Source organism: Chrysemys picta, chromosome 1, assembly GCF_011386835.1.
Source record: "Chrysemys picta bellii isolate R12L10 chromosome 1, ASM1138683v2, whole genome shotgun sequence".
Taxonomy (NCBI): Eukaryota; Metazoa; Chordata; order Testudines; family Emydidae; genus Chrysemys; species Chrysemys picta.
Window position 1 is genome coordinate 126,208,964 of NC_088791.1, and position 19,627 is coordinate 126,228,590.

Sequence of the window (19,627 nt, forward strand, 5' to 3'; positions counted from 1 at the left end):
CAGTTCCTGTTTGGGGACAGACCTGCGGAACAGCCCGCAGCAAAACCAGTAGCAGAAGAAGCGCCTGAATGTCGCCCTAACTATACCAATATAAGCCCTATGCCTCTTGTTGAGGTGGTTTTATTATGTCAGCATAGCAGGGGAGCTACATTGGTGGGAAGAGCATTTCAGTGTAGGCAAATTTCAGTGTGTACACTGCTGTTTTGTTGACAAAAGCTGACTTTTGTCAACAAAACTGTGTAGTGTAGACAAGGCTTTACATACCTCTGACGGGATCCCGGGGTGCAGTCTGGGACTGTGGGATCACTGTGACCCCTTAACTCTCCAGCCTAGCTTTGCTAGAGACAAGCTGCAAAGCCCTCCAGGCACTGTTATCACTCAGCACAACAGCATGTGGCGCCCCACACACAGCTAGATTGCATGAATGCTCCCAGAGCCACTCATGAATCACACCAAGAACGGCACCAGCCAAATCTCCCCAGCTCCCAGCCTTGTAGCTCAGGAATATACTGTCTTGCACTGCTCATCTTGAGCAGTGCACGTTTATTAACTGGTTCATCCCTTCATCAATGGAAAGTGGATATACACCAGCCTTTGCAAATCTGAGCAGATTTACCAAACACTTCAGGCAAACTCACTGGTAAAGATAAATATTAAAACAAATTTATTGACTACAAAAGTTGGATTTTACGTGATTATAAGTGATAGGCAAAAAGTCATAGTTACCAAAATAAAATATAAGTACGCAGTCTAAACTCTCAACCCTATTAGACTGAGCAACAGCTAGATTAAGATTTTTTTCATCCCACTGGATATTGCAGTCCTTAATATACAGGTTTGTCCCTTAAACCTGGGCCAGTACCCTCTGTTTGAGTCTTCAGGCTTCTGAGTGTCTTTGTTGTTTGCAGCTTGGTGGGAGAAGAAGAAAGGCCAAGCATGTGGCCTCTGTGTTCCGTTTTATACCCTTAGTCCATGTGCTTGGAGAACACAAGTCCAGGCATGTCTGGGGGGCATTGCTGAGTCCCCAGGCAAGGTTGAGTAATTCCCCTGGTGTGCCCTTATGCAGGTGAGTCATTGAATTGTAGCTCCCTTGCTGGGCGATGGTTGGTTGACACCCCACCCAGGTGTTGGTTACGTTTCTTGCTGTTGTCTCTGGGGGCCTAATATGTGCTGATTCCCCAACTTACAGCATGTTTTAGTGACAACCGTACAACACAATCTCATAAGTTCATATGCACTAAAGATATACATATTTAGATAGAGCAGTGACTTTCAGCTGATCAACCTTTTCCCTGATACCTCACATGGCTTGCTTTATATGCAATATCACAATTATATACAGATGAGGAATATGGGGGTTACAAGATGCTCTCCCAAGGTATAGTATGTTACAATACCCCCTCCCTGGCAATAGAATGCACCTTATAAATCAGCCACACTTGCACTGTCCCAAACAGCCTGTACGCTGAGTATAAAAAATAAATAAAGCTGTCTGTGATGAGTCCAAACAAAATCAGGGTCTGTATTTGGTCCAGGGGTGGCTGAAATCTGAATCAAATTACAGCCGAGGGTGGCTGCCTGTCTGTGTTAGGTGTCCCAATGGCTGGCAGTCAGTCATGTCTGTGCATGGGCTCAGGGTGCTTGTAAGGAGGCTGTACTTCATCTCCATGCTTGTTAACAGGGTGCTTGTTAATTTTTACCACAATTTTTCATCCATTGTGGTTGGTGATCTGCCTCTGTGGTTGACCAGGGCCTGCATAATGATGGAGTAGTGTCTTTTGCAGTTTACATACTCGTGTTCCTTAAAGAGGGCAAACTACGGGCACATTGATAGCCCCTGCGCAGTTTGGAAAGCACATTCTCTCAAAACTTAGCAGTTATTTCAGGCACACTTTTAATGCCCACCACCTTTGGGCACATCCCAGTGCTGATCACCTCATGATCCTTCCCTGCAACAATCCCCACAGTTGCCAACTCCAAACCGGTTAGCAACAGACCTGTAGCAGTCTGGGGTAGCCCGCTTCCCGATGGGTATGGTGACCTGCTTCTGGACCACCACGTGGATCCTCATGAGTGTTGTGGCACCGGAGAGGGTTAGGACATGCTGTTAACACCCCCACCCCCCACCCCCAGGAATACCTGCTTTTTCATGTGAAAGTTTTGGAGCCACTGCTGTTCATCCAAGGTCCACATGATGATCCAATCTTGCGGTCTGCACTTGTGGCCCTACAGCAGAAGCCCTGGTTTGGGGGGAATCTGCAGTTGTGGCAACAGGTCTGAGCAGCATCAGCTGGGTCACAGCTGGCATGTTAGTATCCCCTTGCAAGAGGTGTGCGTGACGTTGCACTCCATATGTTTTATGGAAATATGCTAATGAGTGTGAATATAATGTAACTGGAATATGCTTCATGCAAAAGGTCTCTTGTAAGGTATCATTACAAAGCTTATAATCTACTGAGTGTGTTTGCATGTATGTATCATTCTTGTGTCTGAAGCTAGAAATATGAAGTATTACTCTAAAGTCCTATTGTAACTATGCAAAGTGTGGGCCATTAATGATGGCTTGAAATCTTGATGGCTCCCATTAATCAGGACAATTAGTAGTAAATGGCTCTGTTTACTCAGGTACATGCAGGCCAACTCTGAAAGAATGGAGAATGAGGTCTTACAGTGACATGTGATCATGTCACCCTGGTACTCGAATCCATCTTAAACCAGGTGCTTTTCCATTTATAAGGAAGGGTGGGAACCCAGAGAGAGAGAAAGGATTCCTGCCTTGTGCCAAAGCTATAAAAGGGGGTGGAACAGAACAAAGGGGGCTGCAGTCATGAGAAATCCCCTAGTTACCACTTGAGCTGGAACTAACAAGGACTGTATCAGAGGAAAGGATTGGGCCCAGACTAAGAAGGAGTATAATCTGTGAAAGAAGCATATTGGAACATCTCTGAGGGTGAGATTTACCTGTATACAGTTTCTTAATGTAGTAGGCTTAGACTTGCGTGTTTTATTTTATTTTGCTTGGTAACTTACTTTGTTCTGTCTGTTATTACTTGGAACCATTTAAATCCTACTTTTTATTCTTAATAAAATCGCTTTTGTTTATTATTGAACCCAGAGTTAGTGATTAATACCTGGGGGAGCAAACAGCTGTGCATCTCTCTCTATCAGTGTTATAGAGGGCAGACAATTTATGAGTTTACCCCGTATAAGCTTTATACAGAGTAAAACAGATGTATTTCAGGTTTGGATCCCATTGGGAGCTGGGTGTCTGGATGCTGGAGACAGGAGTACCTGCTGAGTGGTTTTCAGTTAAAGCCTGCAGCTTTGGGGACCTGGTTCAGACCCTGGGTCTGTGTTGCAGCAGGCTTGAGTGTCTGGCTCAACAAGGCAGGGTTCTGGAGTCCCAAGCTCACAGGGAAAACAGGCTCAGAGGTAGTTTTAGCACATCAGGTGACAGTCTCAAGGGGGTCTCTGTGACCAAACCCATCACAGTGTGTTTGGCAGGTCAAAAACAATTGACAAAATATCCACCAGCATATCACAGATGCTCTGTCTGAGTCCCAAAATAGGACTGACAGCGTGATCTGGAGAAGTTCCTCCACTGGATCAAGATGATGGGAGCGTGTGGACACAAAATGGCTTGGCTGGATGTATCAGTGGGCTCAAACCATTTCTGGTCAAGTCACATGGGATGCATAGACAAGTTCTCCCACAATCCACTACAAACCAAGCTCTAGAGCAGGTGCAGCTGGCAAGGAACCCTGGGATACACTTCCAGAAGCAGAAGGTCTGATTCGAGTCTGCACAGTGGAGTTTGGACACATCAGTACTGTTGGGAGGCCTGGGTTTATCCTGCAGTGTGGACACTCAAGCACGAACTTGGAAACACCAGTCTGCAGGCGTGGGTTCCACAGACTCAGGTTTACTATTTAGTGTGAACATACCCTAAGTGACTTACCCATGGTCACATAGGAAATCTATGGCAAAGGAGGAAATTGAACCGAGGACTCCCAAGTCCGCGGGTAGCAACTGAATGACCTATTAGTTATCCTTTCCCTTAGTAGTACAAATATAAAAGTTACAGCCATTATAAATGGCAAAAGATAGGCATAACATGTTTAAACAGTCTTGCCTCCATGTGGATGGGGAAAGGGAAGCCAAGTTAAGGCCAGTCTGAAAAGCAGGCCCTTAATCTTCCTGGACTTAATTCTGCAGGGGGTTGAGTGCCTCCGGAAAGGAACTCAATGCTCTCACCTCCATTTGAATATGGCATTCTTTGCTTCTGTCCCCAGTGTCCTATGTACACTGCTGAACAACTTCTTCAACTCACAACCGGGGTGAGTAAAGGAATTCCTGAGTATAATTTGTCAATTGATGGCAAAGTTCACAATATGTCTGGAGTGGAGATGGGACTTACAAAGTTCATGTCCTTTTTCAGAATTTGTAGGTGTGCAGATCCAAGGTTTTGCTTCATATCCGTGTCTCGTTTCAATATCCTTCTGCATATGAAATGAGCTATATAAATGTCTTTATTGACTGTGTTTGTTTACCAGGTGATGACAATTCTGGGAGGAGGGTGATTACTTTCAGTTGCTGTCGTATGCCCCCTTCCCATCAGCTCAATCACAGCAGACTACTAGAGTAAGTTTCTCTCATTTCACCTTCTCTCTCTTTCCAGTTTACACTGCTTAAAATTTTAAATGGGGTGTCTCATGAGTTCATTTGTAGGTAAATGGGCTTTTTTTGGTCGAGTATGAAAAAAGTGTCTAACACCTGCTAGCCTGAATACTAAGCCACTGAATCAGGGGAGAAACTATCTTGGAAACCAAGCCCCAGCAACTTAATCAGAAACAGCAGGTTTTTTTGTGTATTGTAGTTATGTTATTAATCAACTCTTAATGGATTTTTCTGATGTAACTTATTTTGAGAGACAAACAAATAGAAAATTAAAATATTTTTAGTACTTTTCAAACTTATTATTTCATAAATAAGTATTTATTGAATATTATATTTGCCAAATACTTTTCATGGTATTTAACCAGCTGCAGGAACAGCAAAAGCTGTTTTTATTTCGTTTTCGCTTCTCAAAAAACATTTAGTAGGAATGCTGTTTCATTGTTTATACTACAATGCTTTTTGCTTTTGATCTTTAGATGATTCACATTAATTACTAACATTTAATGAGCCAAGTGTTTAATTAAGCTTAGTATTTCATTATCTCATCTTATAATGGTGTTGGTTTTTCTTGGTTCAAGCTGTTGTAAGTGAATATTCCTTTTCACAACATCCTTTTTAAAGGTTGGTTGTAGCACGGTAACAGAGATAAAATGCTGCAATCTGGAGGACCTAGTTTGGGGTTAGACCAGGATCTATCTATTATCCCAGTGTTACAGATGGGAAGCTGAGGCACAGAGCAGCTACATGATTTGCCCAAGGTCAAATAGGAAGTTTATGGTAGAGCAGGGAATTGAAGCCAGGTCTTCTGAGTCCCAAGCCAGCACTGGACCATCTTTCCTTTCTAGGATCAGACCAAGCAAGGTTTGAGGAAAAACTGTTCAGACTGGGGCCAGCATGGCAGATATTTTGCAAATGAAACCGTGTTGGAATGGATTTGGTGTGGCAGCATTTTCACTGTCATTCTTGGAAATACTGTCCTAGTAAGTAATGCTTCTATGGATAGTATTGCAGGTTTGGAAATGGCAATTGGCTGTGTAGAAACAGGAAGCAGAGCTCAGCTGACATAAATTGTCATAGATCCATTAGCTGTAGTAATTTGCACTTGCTGAAACTCTGCTCCATTATTCTCAGAAGTACTGCATTTTAGCTATAGTACGCCAGGGAATTATATAAGGCAAGGAGGCTCAATAGATTGCCTGGGCACAAGGGTATGTTTGGGGATACTGTACCTTTATTTCCAGAAACTTCCATTTTTTGTACTGCCTTCTGAATGATTATTGTCATGACTGCCATTCAAAAGCCCTAGCCAGGGATCAAGACCCCTGTACAAACAAGTAACGCAAAGACAGTCCTTGTCCCAGATAGTTCACAGTCTAAGACTTTTACAATAAGGAATGGAAAATAAGCAATAAACAAGGGAGTAGAAGATGGGAGGAGAAGAGAATAATAAAGTTAAATGCATTTGCATAGGTCAGGGATCAGCAACCTTTGGCATGTGGCCCGCCAGGGTGGGCACGCTGGCGGGCCGGGCTGGTTTGTTTACTTGCCGCGTCCGCAGGTTCGGCCGATGGCGGCTCCCACTGTCCGCGGTTCACCGCTCCAGGCCAATAGGGGCTGCGGGAAGCGGCGCGGGCAAATAAACAAACCGGCCCAGTCCACCAGGGGGCTTACCATGGCAAGCTGCGTGCCAAAGGTTGCTGATCCCTGGCATAGGTAATAGTCACAGTGAATTCAGAACTTGCAGACTCCCACCAGCCTAACAAGTGGCACGTGGAACCACATTTTATTAAATGAAAAGTGCCTACATGCAATTAAGAAAAGTGGTTAAGACTATGCCACAGAATAATAAGCAAGAATTGATAATGTAATAACACGGGTAAATTAAAATCTGGTTCAGAGAGAGGTGAGTTGAGATGGTACTACTCAAGTGGCATTGTTGCCTTATTTGAATAATTCAGCTGTGGGGAAAAAAACGCCTTGTCCTATTCTCAATTGTACAACAAAGGGAAAAGAAAAGTACCTTAAACTATACCATAAAAGAATCAATACAAAGAAACCTGCTTATAAAAACACGCAATATTATTTCAAGATGGGATTACTTAAGTGCATTTCCTTAAATTATCTTAACACATAGGGATCTGATAATGAAATCCCTACAAAAGAAAGCCAGACTAATTTAAGGAAGAAGGAAGTATCTGATGCCAGCAACAGTAATTAGAGCTGGTTACAATTTTTCAAAACATTTGAAATTGACAAAAAAAAAATTCACAAAATTTCACTTTTCACCATTTATTGACAAGTGTTAATGCCAATATTTATTCAGAAAATAGGAATTCAGAAAGATGAGAACACAAAGCAGGAGAGCCCCACTCAATTATTGTATAGCTTCTTCATTATTTTCAGAAAGCGTGCCCAGGTTTTTCATCATTTGATTGCCTGTCAGCACTGCAATCTTTGTAACTCTTGACTAGACACGTTCTTTTAATGTGAAACATTTTCCCCTTGAACATGAAATCACTGGCATCATGATACATAATGAATGCGTGTATTAATATTGATCATGAACATGAATTTACAAACTTTGGCATGCTGGGCAAAAATAGTGATTTTGGTCCTTTGGACACTTTTCAGTGTATAAATCCATAAAAATACGTTAGATATCACTTTTTAATACTAAAATATTGCCTCTCTTCTCAGATACTTGAGGTATACACTCGACCAATATGTGGAGAATGATTACACCCTTGTCTACTTTCACTATGGCCTGAACAGTCGGAATAAACCCTCTCTGAACTGGCTGCAAAGTGCCTACAAAGAATTTGACAGGAAGTATGTTCTCCAAATATTCTGTGTCTGCTCTTTCTGTGGGTAGGATCCAACTATTGCATCCTGCATAACTTCCAAGAAGGAGGCATATTCTTCATGAAGACCCAACAAGCTAGAGGTCTACCTTTTGGTCTTTCTTTGCTATTGAGATCAAAGAATTAATGTCCATCACTGTAGATTAGATTAGAAATTTCTACCATGCACCAGATGTCCCATTTTTAAAGGGACTGTCCTGTATTAAAGTCCTCCTGGAAAAGTGTCCCGACTTTTTCTTAAAAATGGGCAAATTGTCCCATATTTTCTGTCTCCCCCTGCCATCAGTAATGGTGGGTCCTGGTGCTGTCCAGATCCCTGTTCGCCAGCCACCTGCCCATCAGCGGTGAGTGGGGGGGTCCAGTGGCTGATGATGAAGATGAGTGCAGGGCTGGCCGGTCCCTATGCTGGTCTGTCAGCACAGCCCCTGCTGCATGCCGGCTCTCAGCCAGCAGGGCACTGCCCCCATCCCGTTTCTGGCTGGTGCTGGCTGTATGCTGCAGTAGCTGGTGCGGGCCTCCTTGCTGTCCTCTTCCAGCCTTGCCCCTTCATCCCCCTAACCCCCCAGCCCCGCTGTTCCTCCATATCTCTCCCTCCCTCCCCCCCGCCCGTGGGGCATGTCCCGCTCCCAGTGCTGGGCAGAAACCCAGCCCCTGGTCAGAGCGCTCAGCTCACATCAGCCTAGTTAAGACTATGGTTCCTTCCTTCCCCACTGCCTCTGGCTGGGCCAATGCCGTGGGAAAGCCCAAGAACTTCTGGCACAGGGCGCTGGCCAGGAAGAGCCAAGCCCTGCTTGTACCAAACCTCCGCACGGTGCTGGCACGGGGAAGCCTCTCCACCCCTCAGCTAAGCTCTGGTGTTGGGGGAGAAGGGATTTCCAGCCTGTTCACGCTCTGAACCTGCAGACACCACAGCAACCTCCTGGGCAGGGGCTTAGCACCATCTTCACCACCCCCTTGGTCCTGCCCCCAGGGAGCACGGGGCTGCTCTGTCCTCTAGGACCCCTCCCCTGTTGAGCCACCTCTCGGACCAGGTTCACTGAAGTCCCTGCAGTCAGGTTCCCTGGGCCCTGATGCACAATGCATCCTTAGGGCTTAATCCCTTTCTGCCAGCGCGGGTAGCCAGGGGACAGGAGGTGGTTGGGTTATGTCTATGGCCAGCAGCAGCCTGGAGATGTTAGCTGCCTTTTGACACTGTGCAGGCAGGGAGGGACAAGCTGCTTCCAGCCCCGGGGTGGTGGGTAGGGGAAGAAGAAGAGATGAGTTCTGCAAAGAAACGGGCCAGGTCATACCTTCCCCCCACATCTCCCCTGTGGCTGGAAGCAGCTTCTGTCCCTTCCCTGCCACACAGTGCCGACAGGCTGCTGCTAGCCACATTCTGATGTGAACCCTGGCAGAAATCTGGGGGGCATGTGACCCTGCGTTACGCCCACCCCCGCACTTGTTGTCTCGGGAAGATGCGGCACCAGGTACCAGGAGAGGCGGGTCTGTCCCGGGGGCCCAGCCAGGCATCGAGGGCAGAGAGTGCCAGGCAGGGAGGGTTGGATTGGTTGGTCACCCTCCCCGTGAGAGAGGTATACTGGACTGTGTGTGTGTCACCTCTCCTCATGTGTGTCTGTGGGGGGTACGAGTGTGTGTGTGTCACCCCTCTCCATGTGAACCCTAAAGCCTTAAAGATATGAAGTAAATAATAGAATCCAACTACACAGTATTTCTTTTTAACAGGGATTCACTCAAAGTGATGTTAATTTGAACATTTGTACTGCATAGTTCTGATTGATTGCCATTGAACTTGCTTGAATACAAGTAATTTTACCAGGTGTCCCGTATTCAGCATAGGGAAATATGGTCATCCTAACCATGCAGAAATGATTAACAGTGAACATTCTAGGTATTGGAAACATTATCCAGGGTGTAAAAATCCTGCAGACCCATAATAAGGAGGCCCAGCCATTCTGTGGCATATTTAAAAAGATGTTTGCAACACTTTAACATTGGTTATTTATGATTATCTCACAGTTGTGATATAGCAGCTCATACCTTAAATAGTTCCAGGACTAAACTGGAGGTAGGAAAAATGGAGGCCAGTTTCTGAAATTCTGGCCCAGAATGCATTTCACTACATAGATTTTAAGGTCAGAAGGGACCATGATGATAATCTGTTCTGATCTCTTTCATAACAAAGGCCATAGTTCCTTCGCTTTATGTTTTACTATATAGTCCACGATTGCTAGATAAATGGCATTACAGACCTGGGAGCCAGGACAGAACCTCTGATATGTCTGTTCCAAAAACACAGGCTTCTAGCAGTGGAGCTAAAAGTGACCCAACTGGCAGCAGTTCATCTTTTACAATCTCTCTGCTCTGGGCAAACAACTAGAGGGCAAAGTGAGAGAAAATAAACACACACGCAAACACCACCCTTTCCCCCTTACTCCCTCTATCAGAAGTAGAACTATTGTTTTACATTTTTCACACGCCTCTGAGCTTTCTGATTATGGAAGGGATTAGAAACAGATCTACCAAAGTAACCACAAGAAAGACTATTCTGGTGGTACACCTCTACCCCGATATAATATGAATTTGTATATAACGTGGTAAAGCAGTGCTCCGGGGGGGCAGGGCTGTGCACTCCGGCGGATCAAAGCAAGTTTGATATAACGCAGTTTCACCTATAACGCGGTAAGATTTTTTTGGCTCCCGAGGACAGCGTTATATCGGGGTAGAGGTGTATTTGTAACCTGACCAGAGGGAGAAAAATTACCAGACATCTCATGGCAGATCCTGTTCTCATGAGAGTCACAGCCCAATTTTGCATATTCAAGAGGCTGAGATCAACACCCAATCTACCACCCTTTTGAATTTCATACACTAAAAACTGAAACATTAAATACCCACCACACAAAAAGTAAAATTTTGCCTAGCAGCCATCAAATATGGAGAGCGATGTTGTCATCTGAAACGTCCAACTGCTGTCGTCACATATCACTCTCAGCTCAGTGGCAGACTGAGGGAGTTTGCTTTTGCTGGTAGATTTCTCAGAACAGTGAGTGCAAGATAGTCATTGGTTTTGAGACTGGAGAGGGACTTACACATAGTGAACATAATATAACAGTGATCTTTGCTGTGCTGGGGTCCCTTCCTGTAAAGGAATGACCATATGAAATTTTAAGCCTGTCCTGTCACACACTCTCTTTACACAAAGCCATGCCAAATTCACAGTCACCATATGGGGGAGAAGCAACAGAGGGGCTTCTAAAGTGTGCGCATCTTATTCACACAGTGTGGCCTTCATTTCTGCCCAAACCCATTCTCTCCATCCTCCTCACCAGCCAGAAACCTAGAGAACGAAAGGGAACCAGATGAGAGTGGGTAATTGGGCAAAAGCAGGCAACCTTACACCCATTATTTGAATCACAGTTGGAATTCTTAGCACATTGATATTGGGAAGCTCACAGCAATATTCACAGCCCAATATTCATGTTCAGTTGTGCTATCTAAAGGAAAAATTAAACGAATACCCTGTGTACTTTTTGCACTAAATTTTGTCCCCTGTACTCCTCTCTCCCCCAGTTGGCGAGTGTAACAAATAAAAATAGTCAACATAGATGGGTTTCAAAGGAAGAATTTCAGATAAGTTATTTACAACGCAGGTCAAAGAAGTCTTTGAGGGATGTAATTGTGCTACATAGGTGAAGAAGAATATAAATATGTAGCTTTTCACAGAAGAAATGGGTCCACCTGTTACCTCCAGGTATAAAATAGACTCAAAATATGAACTTCTACTCAATAAAACAACTGCTTTTTATTATTCAAAGTGTTCCCAGGTGCACAGTTCGAAACTTTGTTTGATGCTGGCTTTATAAAAACAATACTGTTTTTTTCCCCCCACTCAAAACCACTTGGGTGCAATTAAAATAAAAAATAAGAAGCTGCTTTAAGTGCTTGGTTCCTCCTACCCACCTCTAAATATATAAGCTGTTGTGCAAAGGTGGCTTTAGCAATTCTTGATCAGTGGAATATGTTACTGATGATCCTTTAATGGTCAGCATTCAAGAGGGACCTTCCCTATTGGGGAAAACTTAAAAGAGAAAAGCAGCAATTTATATACAAACCAATGTACTTGGCCTTTCATTTTCTGTATCTCCTTTGATATAAGATCTTATTCCTTCATGCAGCCTAGTTTCCCTTCCTGCTTAGCCCTACTATGATCCTTTATTTATGACATCAGATACATCACTGCAGGATCAATCAGGATTATGGGGGAAAGAGAGATTTTGTTTTAAACACACTGGAGCCGGGACTCAGCTGATTTAAATCTGCATAGTTCCATTGGCTTCGAATGAACGATATCAGTTTACAGTAGCTGGTGATCTGCCCCAAATATCTTCAGTAATTACTAACAAACCAAAGCAAATAGAGCAAAAGAAATAAATGAATGGATGTAGGTTTTAATTCTGAAAGAATAAAAATTTTCCCCAGTATGAAACTCAATGATAGAAAAGAATGGAAAATGAAGTAAAATACTTATTTCTTTCACTGGAACTTTCAAGAAGCTCTTTTTATCATTTAAATGATGTCCTCACCACCACCATTATTAAATCCACAAAACAACCCAGACATTGCTTAGCAATGTAGTAGTGTAATCTTGGCCTACTTTTTTGCCATCAGGACTGACCAGCTCCTTTTTTCATTTTACACTCAATTTCCTCTGAATTAGATTTTTTTTTTTAGTGTACTTGAAAGGAATATATTTAATGTTCCAGTAATAAAACCTTTTCATTCAATTGCAGCTACTTTATGCTACAGCATATGATATTAAAAGTCTTCTAACAATTTAATTTTCTTTTCACAGGTATAAGAAAAATCTTAAAGCACTCTATGTTGTACATCCAACCAACTTCATAAAAATTCTGTGGAACATTTTTAAACCTCTCATAAGGTATAGGTGATTTCATTAAAGAGAGTTTCCGATATAAGTTGGGGGGCAGTTTGTCTTTTAATACGTATTTTTAAAAATACACTGCTCAAGTATCAGAGTAACAGCCGTGTTTAAAGTGTGGCTTAATGTAATATATTTTAAGAGGGAATGAGAGTGGTATGTAAAAATAGTTTGGGATTTTTTTTTCCGTTTCCATGAAGATGCAGAGGTCTTGATTTAGCAAAGCACTTCAGCATGTGCTTCACTTTAAGGACATGCTTACGTCCATGCTTATTCATCAAAGCACTTAAACGTGCATTGAAGTAACTGTGACTGAAGCACATGGCTAGATTGTAAGCTCTTTGGGGTAGGAGCTGTCTTTGTGTTTGTACAGCTGTTAACAAGATGGGGTCCTGTGATCCCTCATTGAGGCTCCCAGGCACTACCACAATACAAATAATAACTAATAAATTACCTGTACCTTTAAGTGTGTGCTCACGTGCTTTGATGAATGGAGACGGGATTACTTGTGTGCTTAAAATTAAACATGTACCTAAATGCTTTGATGAATCTAGGACATAGGGAGTAATACAAACACCATGGAAGGACAAAATCACCTTCACAAATATATCCATACAAAACTTTCCCTGAACCTCCAAGCCTTTGCAAATTATTCCTGCCAGAAGCCGGAATCTTTCAAATGCATGGGGGTTGGAGGGGTGGTTAATGGAGGTACAGTGGGCTAACATCAGTGGGTATCCATTTAAGGTAATGGCCTCCTAGTTTTTGGGACCGTTATTTGTTCCAAGGACTCACTCCCTTCTGAGTTTGATAGTATGTCTGTAATAAGATGAATATTGTTCTTGGATCAATGGTTTTAAATCCATCTGCCTACTGAAATGTGTGTAATATTAATATAGCGTAAGCATTCATATCAGAAAATTTTGACCAGGGTTTGTTTAATATAGTTTCTTCTTCTGCCTCTGTTATGGTTAAATTTTCAGCATAATGCATTGTCCTTGCATTGATTTTATTTTTATCATTGTGTATCTCAATATTTGTTTTTTATCTAAATCATTTATTTGAATTTTTGCCATTATAATTTTGTAATATTCTTTTACAATAAAATTTGTGAACAACATTTAAAAAAACAACAACCCTGAAACCAAGAATGAGGTTACAAAAAGTTGAAAGTATCTATACATTCTGTAGATGAAGATTTGGTCTATATAAAATGCAAAAGCTAGAAAGAATATTATCTGCTGCAGATTATTTAAGTGTCAAATACTGTCCCACACTTCTGTTTAAGGAGGATTCCACTGTTCTTAAAGTAACATAAAGTTCAGGGAAAGATATTTAAAATCAAGTGCATCTGCAAGTCTCTGTCTGAGTCCCAGGCTATAGCGCTCTCTCTCTTTATTAATGCCGTATTGCTAGTGGGTTGTATTAAAAATTTAAAATTTAAACCCACATATACATAACATTAATTTACCAGAATAGTATGCGTTAGGAATTTTCTGTACCCTTCAATGTACCTCTGCTTTCAGGTTATTTCAGAGTGATCTTATGTTGACAGTTTATACTTTGATTTAAAAACCAATATCAAGCCAAAGTTCACTAAAGGAAAGGGGGGGAAATACCAGAGTTTGTATTTCATAACTTCTGCTCAGTTATGGCCATAACTCAAGAAAATGTCACTGCTAATGTTTCTCACAAAAATACTGAATGGAATGTAAATGTCGTAACTCAGATATATCTGTTTGCACTTGAGACTTATTTTAGGAGTATAGCATAGATGAACAGAGCATTTGCTATAAGCAAGTGGGTGACTTATTAGGTCAAAGAACAAAAGTAATAAGAAAAAAATGTAGAATAATTGAATATATTTAAGGAAAAAGTAAATATTTATTTGAAATTTTTTGAGCTACAGTAAAATCTGATTGATCACTTCTAAAGTCCAAGGGAGACTGGAAAAGAGGGCATTTAATAATTCTAAGCATTCCCCCCCCCCCCAAAAAAAAAAACATATCAAGGGGAAAAGGGTGCTGTTCTCCATGGATGAATTAGTAAAAGCCATGAAACTGTAAAAATAGCACAAGATGATCTCATTCAGCAATGATGATGCAGCAGTTTTACAGAACAAAAATTCCTGACTGCCTGTAGTGAACTGCAAATTACCCATTTTGTAAAATTGTATTACTAGAGTGAGTTCTCAAAGACATTCCTTTTTCATTTAATGCAGTCTATATTACAGTTAGCTAATTGCCTTACATAAAATGTTAAAATCATAGACCATATTGGAAAAAGCATGCTGAAAAGCCCAAATGAGATGGTACACATTCAGGCTGAAATCTGTTAATGTTGCAAAACTATTTCCCTGGTAGCAAAATCTAGCACTTCCTTTTAATTAATACCTTCTAAATGACAGTATTAACTTTTTTAATTCATACTTTCTTCCAGTAGAGGGAGCGTGTGTATATATGTTGGATGACTTGGCAATGAGCCAGTTACTGCAAGAGTATTGGTCTCCCAGTTCTCTGTCTGTATAACTTATAGAAAAGAGAAGAGTGTGTTTTATATCACATTTCTGTTGGTTTGCTTTAATTTTTATTACAAGACATATTTTGTTTTACAGAAAAAGAGGCTTATTTTAGAGTGTGTTGTTGTATTTTAAATCATACTTGGAACACCCGAGTCAGTAAATGGGCCTTTACAGACTAAATTTTCAACTTTGACTAGCAATATTTCGTGTCACAATTTTGGGAGTCCCATTTTATGACTCCTTAAAGGGGCCTGATTTTTCATAACACATCTTTGAAAATCAAGCCTTTTTAAGGTGTCTACAGCTGAGCATCCAAAAGTTGAGATGCCCAAAATCAATAGTCATTCTTGGAAAATTTAAGCCTTCCATTTATTAGATGATAATATCTACTGTCCTGCTATTTTCTCTTTCAATAGAGAGCAAGATTAAAGTGATACATACATGTTTTTCTGTCAGCAATGTGGCATTCTTTCCAGAAGTTTACATAAAAAGTGTTCAACATTCCTTTTTGAAAAGTTTTCTAGCACCATACGAAAGCTGTTATTCAGCAGTTCTCAAACTAATGTTTTTCATATCTATGCAAATCGCAAAACATTCAGATGAAAGTGAGGTTTTTTTATTCAAATCAGACTCTCAGAAATGCACTGTGTATGTTTGATCATGTGAAAATGAAATACATCTTGTGTCTCCAGCTGCTTCAGTTATAGTTTAATTTTGAGTTTCATTTGCACTTACATTCTGTAATAGAAAACAAACCTTTCATTGATGTTTCTCCTATGCTGATTGTGTCATTTTCCCCCCACTATTTTGTTTAGTCATAAGTTTGGGAAAAAGATCACCTATTTGAACTATTTAAGTGACCTGAGAGAGCATCTCAAATATGACCAGCTTAATATCCCTGAAGATGTTATTCGGTATGTAGCAAGTTAATAACATCTCCTGTGATACATGTTCTGAAATGGAGAGTTGTGTAATATTCTTTGTTTTTGAAATAAGATCTAATCTAATTTCTATAACAATTAAAAGCCTAATTTGCTATTTGTCCTTGGCTAGATTTGGCTCTGAAAACTGCATTGTCAGCAAAGACATCCTGTAAAGATGTTGAATGTTTACAAAAGAGAACATTGTATAGTTCTCTTCAGGTTTGGAATATCCTCTTAGCCTCAGATGCAAAGTATTTTCTTAATATAATTGTAGTCGCTGTGTCTTCATTAACAAAACCTTGCCATATGTCATTACTGCTTATGAGTAGCGCATACAATTTACTTATTGTATATGTGCATAATGCTGTTTATTGAGAAGAAAAAAAATCTCACCTATTACTCTTTTGTGTACTGACAGAAAGTGATTTTATGTCACTGCTGAATGAAAATAACTGGAAGCTTTTTATTATGAGTGTTACTGCTGTGTGGGGTTTTTGGATACCTTTGTATAAATATGTAATAACAAAAAGCATAGTACAGCTTTACATTTGTAAAAAGGATTGCATGTGCTTCTGAGCAGCAGCTGTGGTTGAATTTTGCTTTTAAATTATAAGAGTGTTCCTATCTCTTGGACATGTTTATTACTATATTTTATTGATTGAGGCAAAACAGCTCTTTCATGTGTTACTTAATGATTGCATCAATGCTTTCAAAGGTCTCACAAATACTAAAATTAAAAATCACTGGAGGTATTTGTGGTCTTACAGAAGATCAGCATTGTGAGAAATAGGAGTGATCGTGCAATCAATGTGTACTGTAGTTTCACTCTTGATACGTACAAAGTCAATGATTTTTGTTGTTTTCAGACATGATGAAAATCTTCGGGATAAACAGAAGGGGAGATCACCACCTTCAGCTAAGCTTCCTCCACCAAGACCTCCTCTTCCTACCCAGCAATTTGGAGTCAGCCTACAATAGTAAGATTTCTTTGATCGTACCTCTGAAATAAACTCTGGAATGTACTGTGTCACTGTGGATTCACATCACACAAAATCTGGAAATTAATTTACCACCATGTTTATTTCCCTCTCTCTGTATTCTCTGTCTCTCTTTAATAACAGTGAAAGCTGGTAACTGTAAGACCAAACAGTAACATCTGGTGAATTCATGGCATTGGGTAAGTCTACACTGAAAAAAAACCAAAAAACCCAGCAGCAGCAAGTCTACAGATTTAGGCTGATGGGGCTTGCGCTACGGTGCTAAAAATAGCAGTGTAGATGTTCCCACTTGGGTTGAAGCTCCGGCGCTGAGACTTACCCGCTTCACCAAGTTTCAGAGCCTGAGCTGCAGCCCAAGTCGGAATGTCTACACTGCTCTTTTTAGCACTGAAACATAAGCCCGGGTCTTTAGGCCCCAGCTCTGAGACTTACAGCCATGGGTGGGCTTTTCGCAGTGTAGACATACCCCTAGAGCCCTTGGGAGCTCCATGATATGCCTGCAATAACTTGTGCAAGCCTAGATACTATGTAACTCTTCAAGTGCTGGTCCCTATGTGTATTCCACTGTGGGGTATGCTTGTGCTCCATGTGCCTGAAACTGGAAGTATCTTGTACAGAGTGTCTGTTGGTCTGTGCTTGCACCCTTGCTCTCCTTAAACTCTGTACTGGTGGTATAGGGGGCGGTGTGGACCAACCGCCTGTCCAGTTCCTTCCTGACACCTGTGATGCTTTCTTGGGGAGTCCAGAACTGTAAGTCACCCTATCACCCTTCTGCCTTAGCAAAATAAGAATTTGTTGGTGCTACTCTGTGCGACAACTCTCTGCAATCCCAGTCTGTTATAGCCTGCCAAACAAACTCCTTAGGACTCTGCCAGTCCTAACTTTGCCTTGCAGGTAAACCCTTGGTGTTCTTCAGCTCCGAAACTGTCCAGAAGCATCTCCTTGCAGCTGTCAGTCCCTGTCACTGGATACCCACAGACATAAAAGTCCGCCATCTCCAGAGAGAGAATACACCCCAGCTTGTTGATACAGCTGAGGATGCACACCACACTTTACTGTAACAGCACTGAAATTAATTTAATAAACCTATGCTTGCTTTATTATAATAAAGAACAGAGATTTGTGATAACTAATCAGAAATAATAGAAACAGAAAATGGCTACAAATAATACATAAGTGTAACACACTTCTAAGAGACTACATATAACCTTAGCAGGCTCAAAGCTTTGTCTAAAGCAGTTTTCTCACCTACAGCTACTTCTCAGCATCACCAACCCACATGGTTGGGGATCCAACATTCACAGATGCAAAGAGCCTGACCTCTTTGTGCCCTCAGTGATGGATAAGAAGATGCCTTTTTGCTTCTCCTTCTGTTCCCCAAAGTTAATTATCTTTGCCTGAGTTGCCATGCTGTTTCCTTTGCTTCCTGATAACTGATGTTTACCTCAGCAGCAAATGAACTGCTCATTGTCTCTGGCGTTACCATGCTCAATTTACATGAGAGAAGCGGGCAGATCAATATTCCTTTGTCTGAGACAAACATATTTTAAACATATAGTTCCAGCATACATACATGACTCTTTAAACACCATCTGTACACACATCACACAATGATATTAAGAACCACTGTGTCACCAACTTTCATTTGATAATTCACAGCACACTCTTATTAGATAAATACTATGAGAGCAGTATGTTAGGCCTGATAGGAGTTACAGAACAGTCGGTCCTCTGCCAGTTGGCACTGAAAGGTTCTTAGGGTCTCTCACAGGGTAGCTGGTCCCTGTGGATAGACTAAGTCCAGCTCCCCTGTGGATAGACTAAGTCTAGTCCCTCACCAAAGCAGGTGAGCCCAATCCAGCCAATTAAAGAGGGCTGGGCTACAACTGGGCCTATAAAGGCTGCTAGTAGGCAGCTGGAGGAGGAAGGCCTGAGACAGGCTGCACCCTAGGGAGGGAAAGCCACACTGGAACAGAGCTAGCTTCTGTGGTAGATCCCTGGAGCAAAGGGTTAGGGGTTCAGGAAAGCAGCCCTGGGGATGCTGCTCCAGGAAGGGGGCAGAGTGACTGAGGCTGGGAAGCTGTCAGGAGCTGAAGTGCCAGAGATCCCTGGGAGGGGTGGCCCTGGGGTCAAGGACTAAGTTAAGACTGTTTTCTGTTTGTTTGATAACTGGTGTAAAAGAAATAAGCCTCCTTGACTGAGACTGGATGTGGCATTGCATGCTTTGGAGCTGGGGAGAAGCTCTGGCCTGGTGACAGGGTCACACCACCACCTGGCCTAAGATGGAATCTCCAGTGTCCAGAGCCGAGCTTTTTATCTTCAACCTGTAAATATTTCCAAGTTTATTAAAGTTTTTACCGTAGATAGCGTTAGTATAGTTTATTCACGATAGTTAACTGTTAGTTAGAATTCCCTCCCCATCCCCCCAGAAATTTCCCTTTCCCCTCTGTATGGGATTTAGATTATGCCCAAGTTACTGGAATTTAACAACTGTCTCTCTTGTCCCCTTTTCGGTGAAGGATGACAATCATAGCTGCCTGTATTGCCTCAGAGAAGCTCAGAGTTCTGCTAAGTGCAGTAAGTTTATGCTCCTTTCCCAGCCAAACTCAACAGGCACAAGAACTCCAGCTTCAAAAATAATGTATGGAGCATGCAATGAGACGCCAGTCAGACCCGGGCCAGTGGGACTCCCCTGTTCATTGGCCTCC

At 41.8% G+C, this 19,627-nt stretch overlaps 1 protein-coding gene across 2 annotated transcripts in view; it reads left to right on the forward strand.

Annotated features, from left to right (window-relative positions):
* The window catches only part of ARHGAP8 (Rho GTPase activating protein 8), a 106,881-nt gene that overhangs the window by 43,677 nt on the left and 43,577 nt on the right, over nucleotides 1-19,627 (forward strand). For both annotated transcript variants that reach the window (XM_005299911.4, XM_065583749.1), the window contains exons 4-8: nucleotides 4,554-4,641; nucleotides 7,375-7,506; nucleotides 12,391-12,477; nucleotides 15,814-15,912; nucleotides 16,788-16,898. In XM_005299911.4, coding sequence (XP_005299968.1) covers nucleotides 4,554-4,641; nucleotides 7,375-7,506; nucleotides 12,391-12,477; nucleotides 15,814-15,912; nucleotides 16,788-16,898 — 517 coding nt within the window. The remainder of the gene's footprint in view (nucleotides 1-4,553; nucleotides 4,642-7,374; nucleotides 7,507-12,390; nucleotides 12,478-15,813; nucleotides 15,913-16,787; nucleotides 16,899-19,627) is intronic.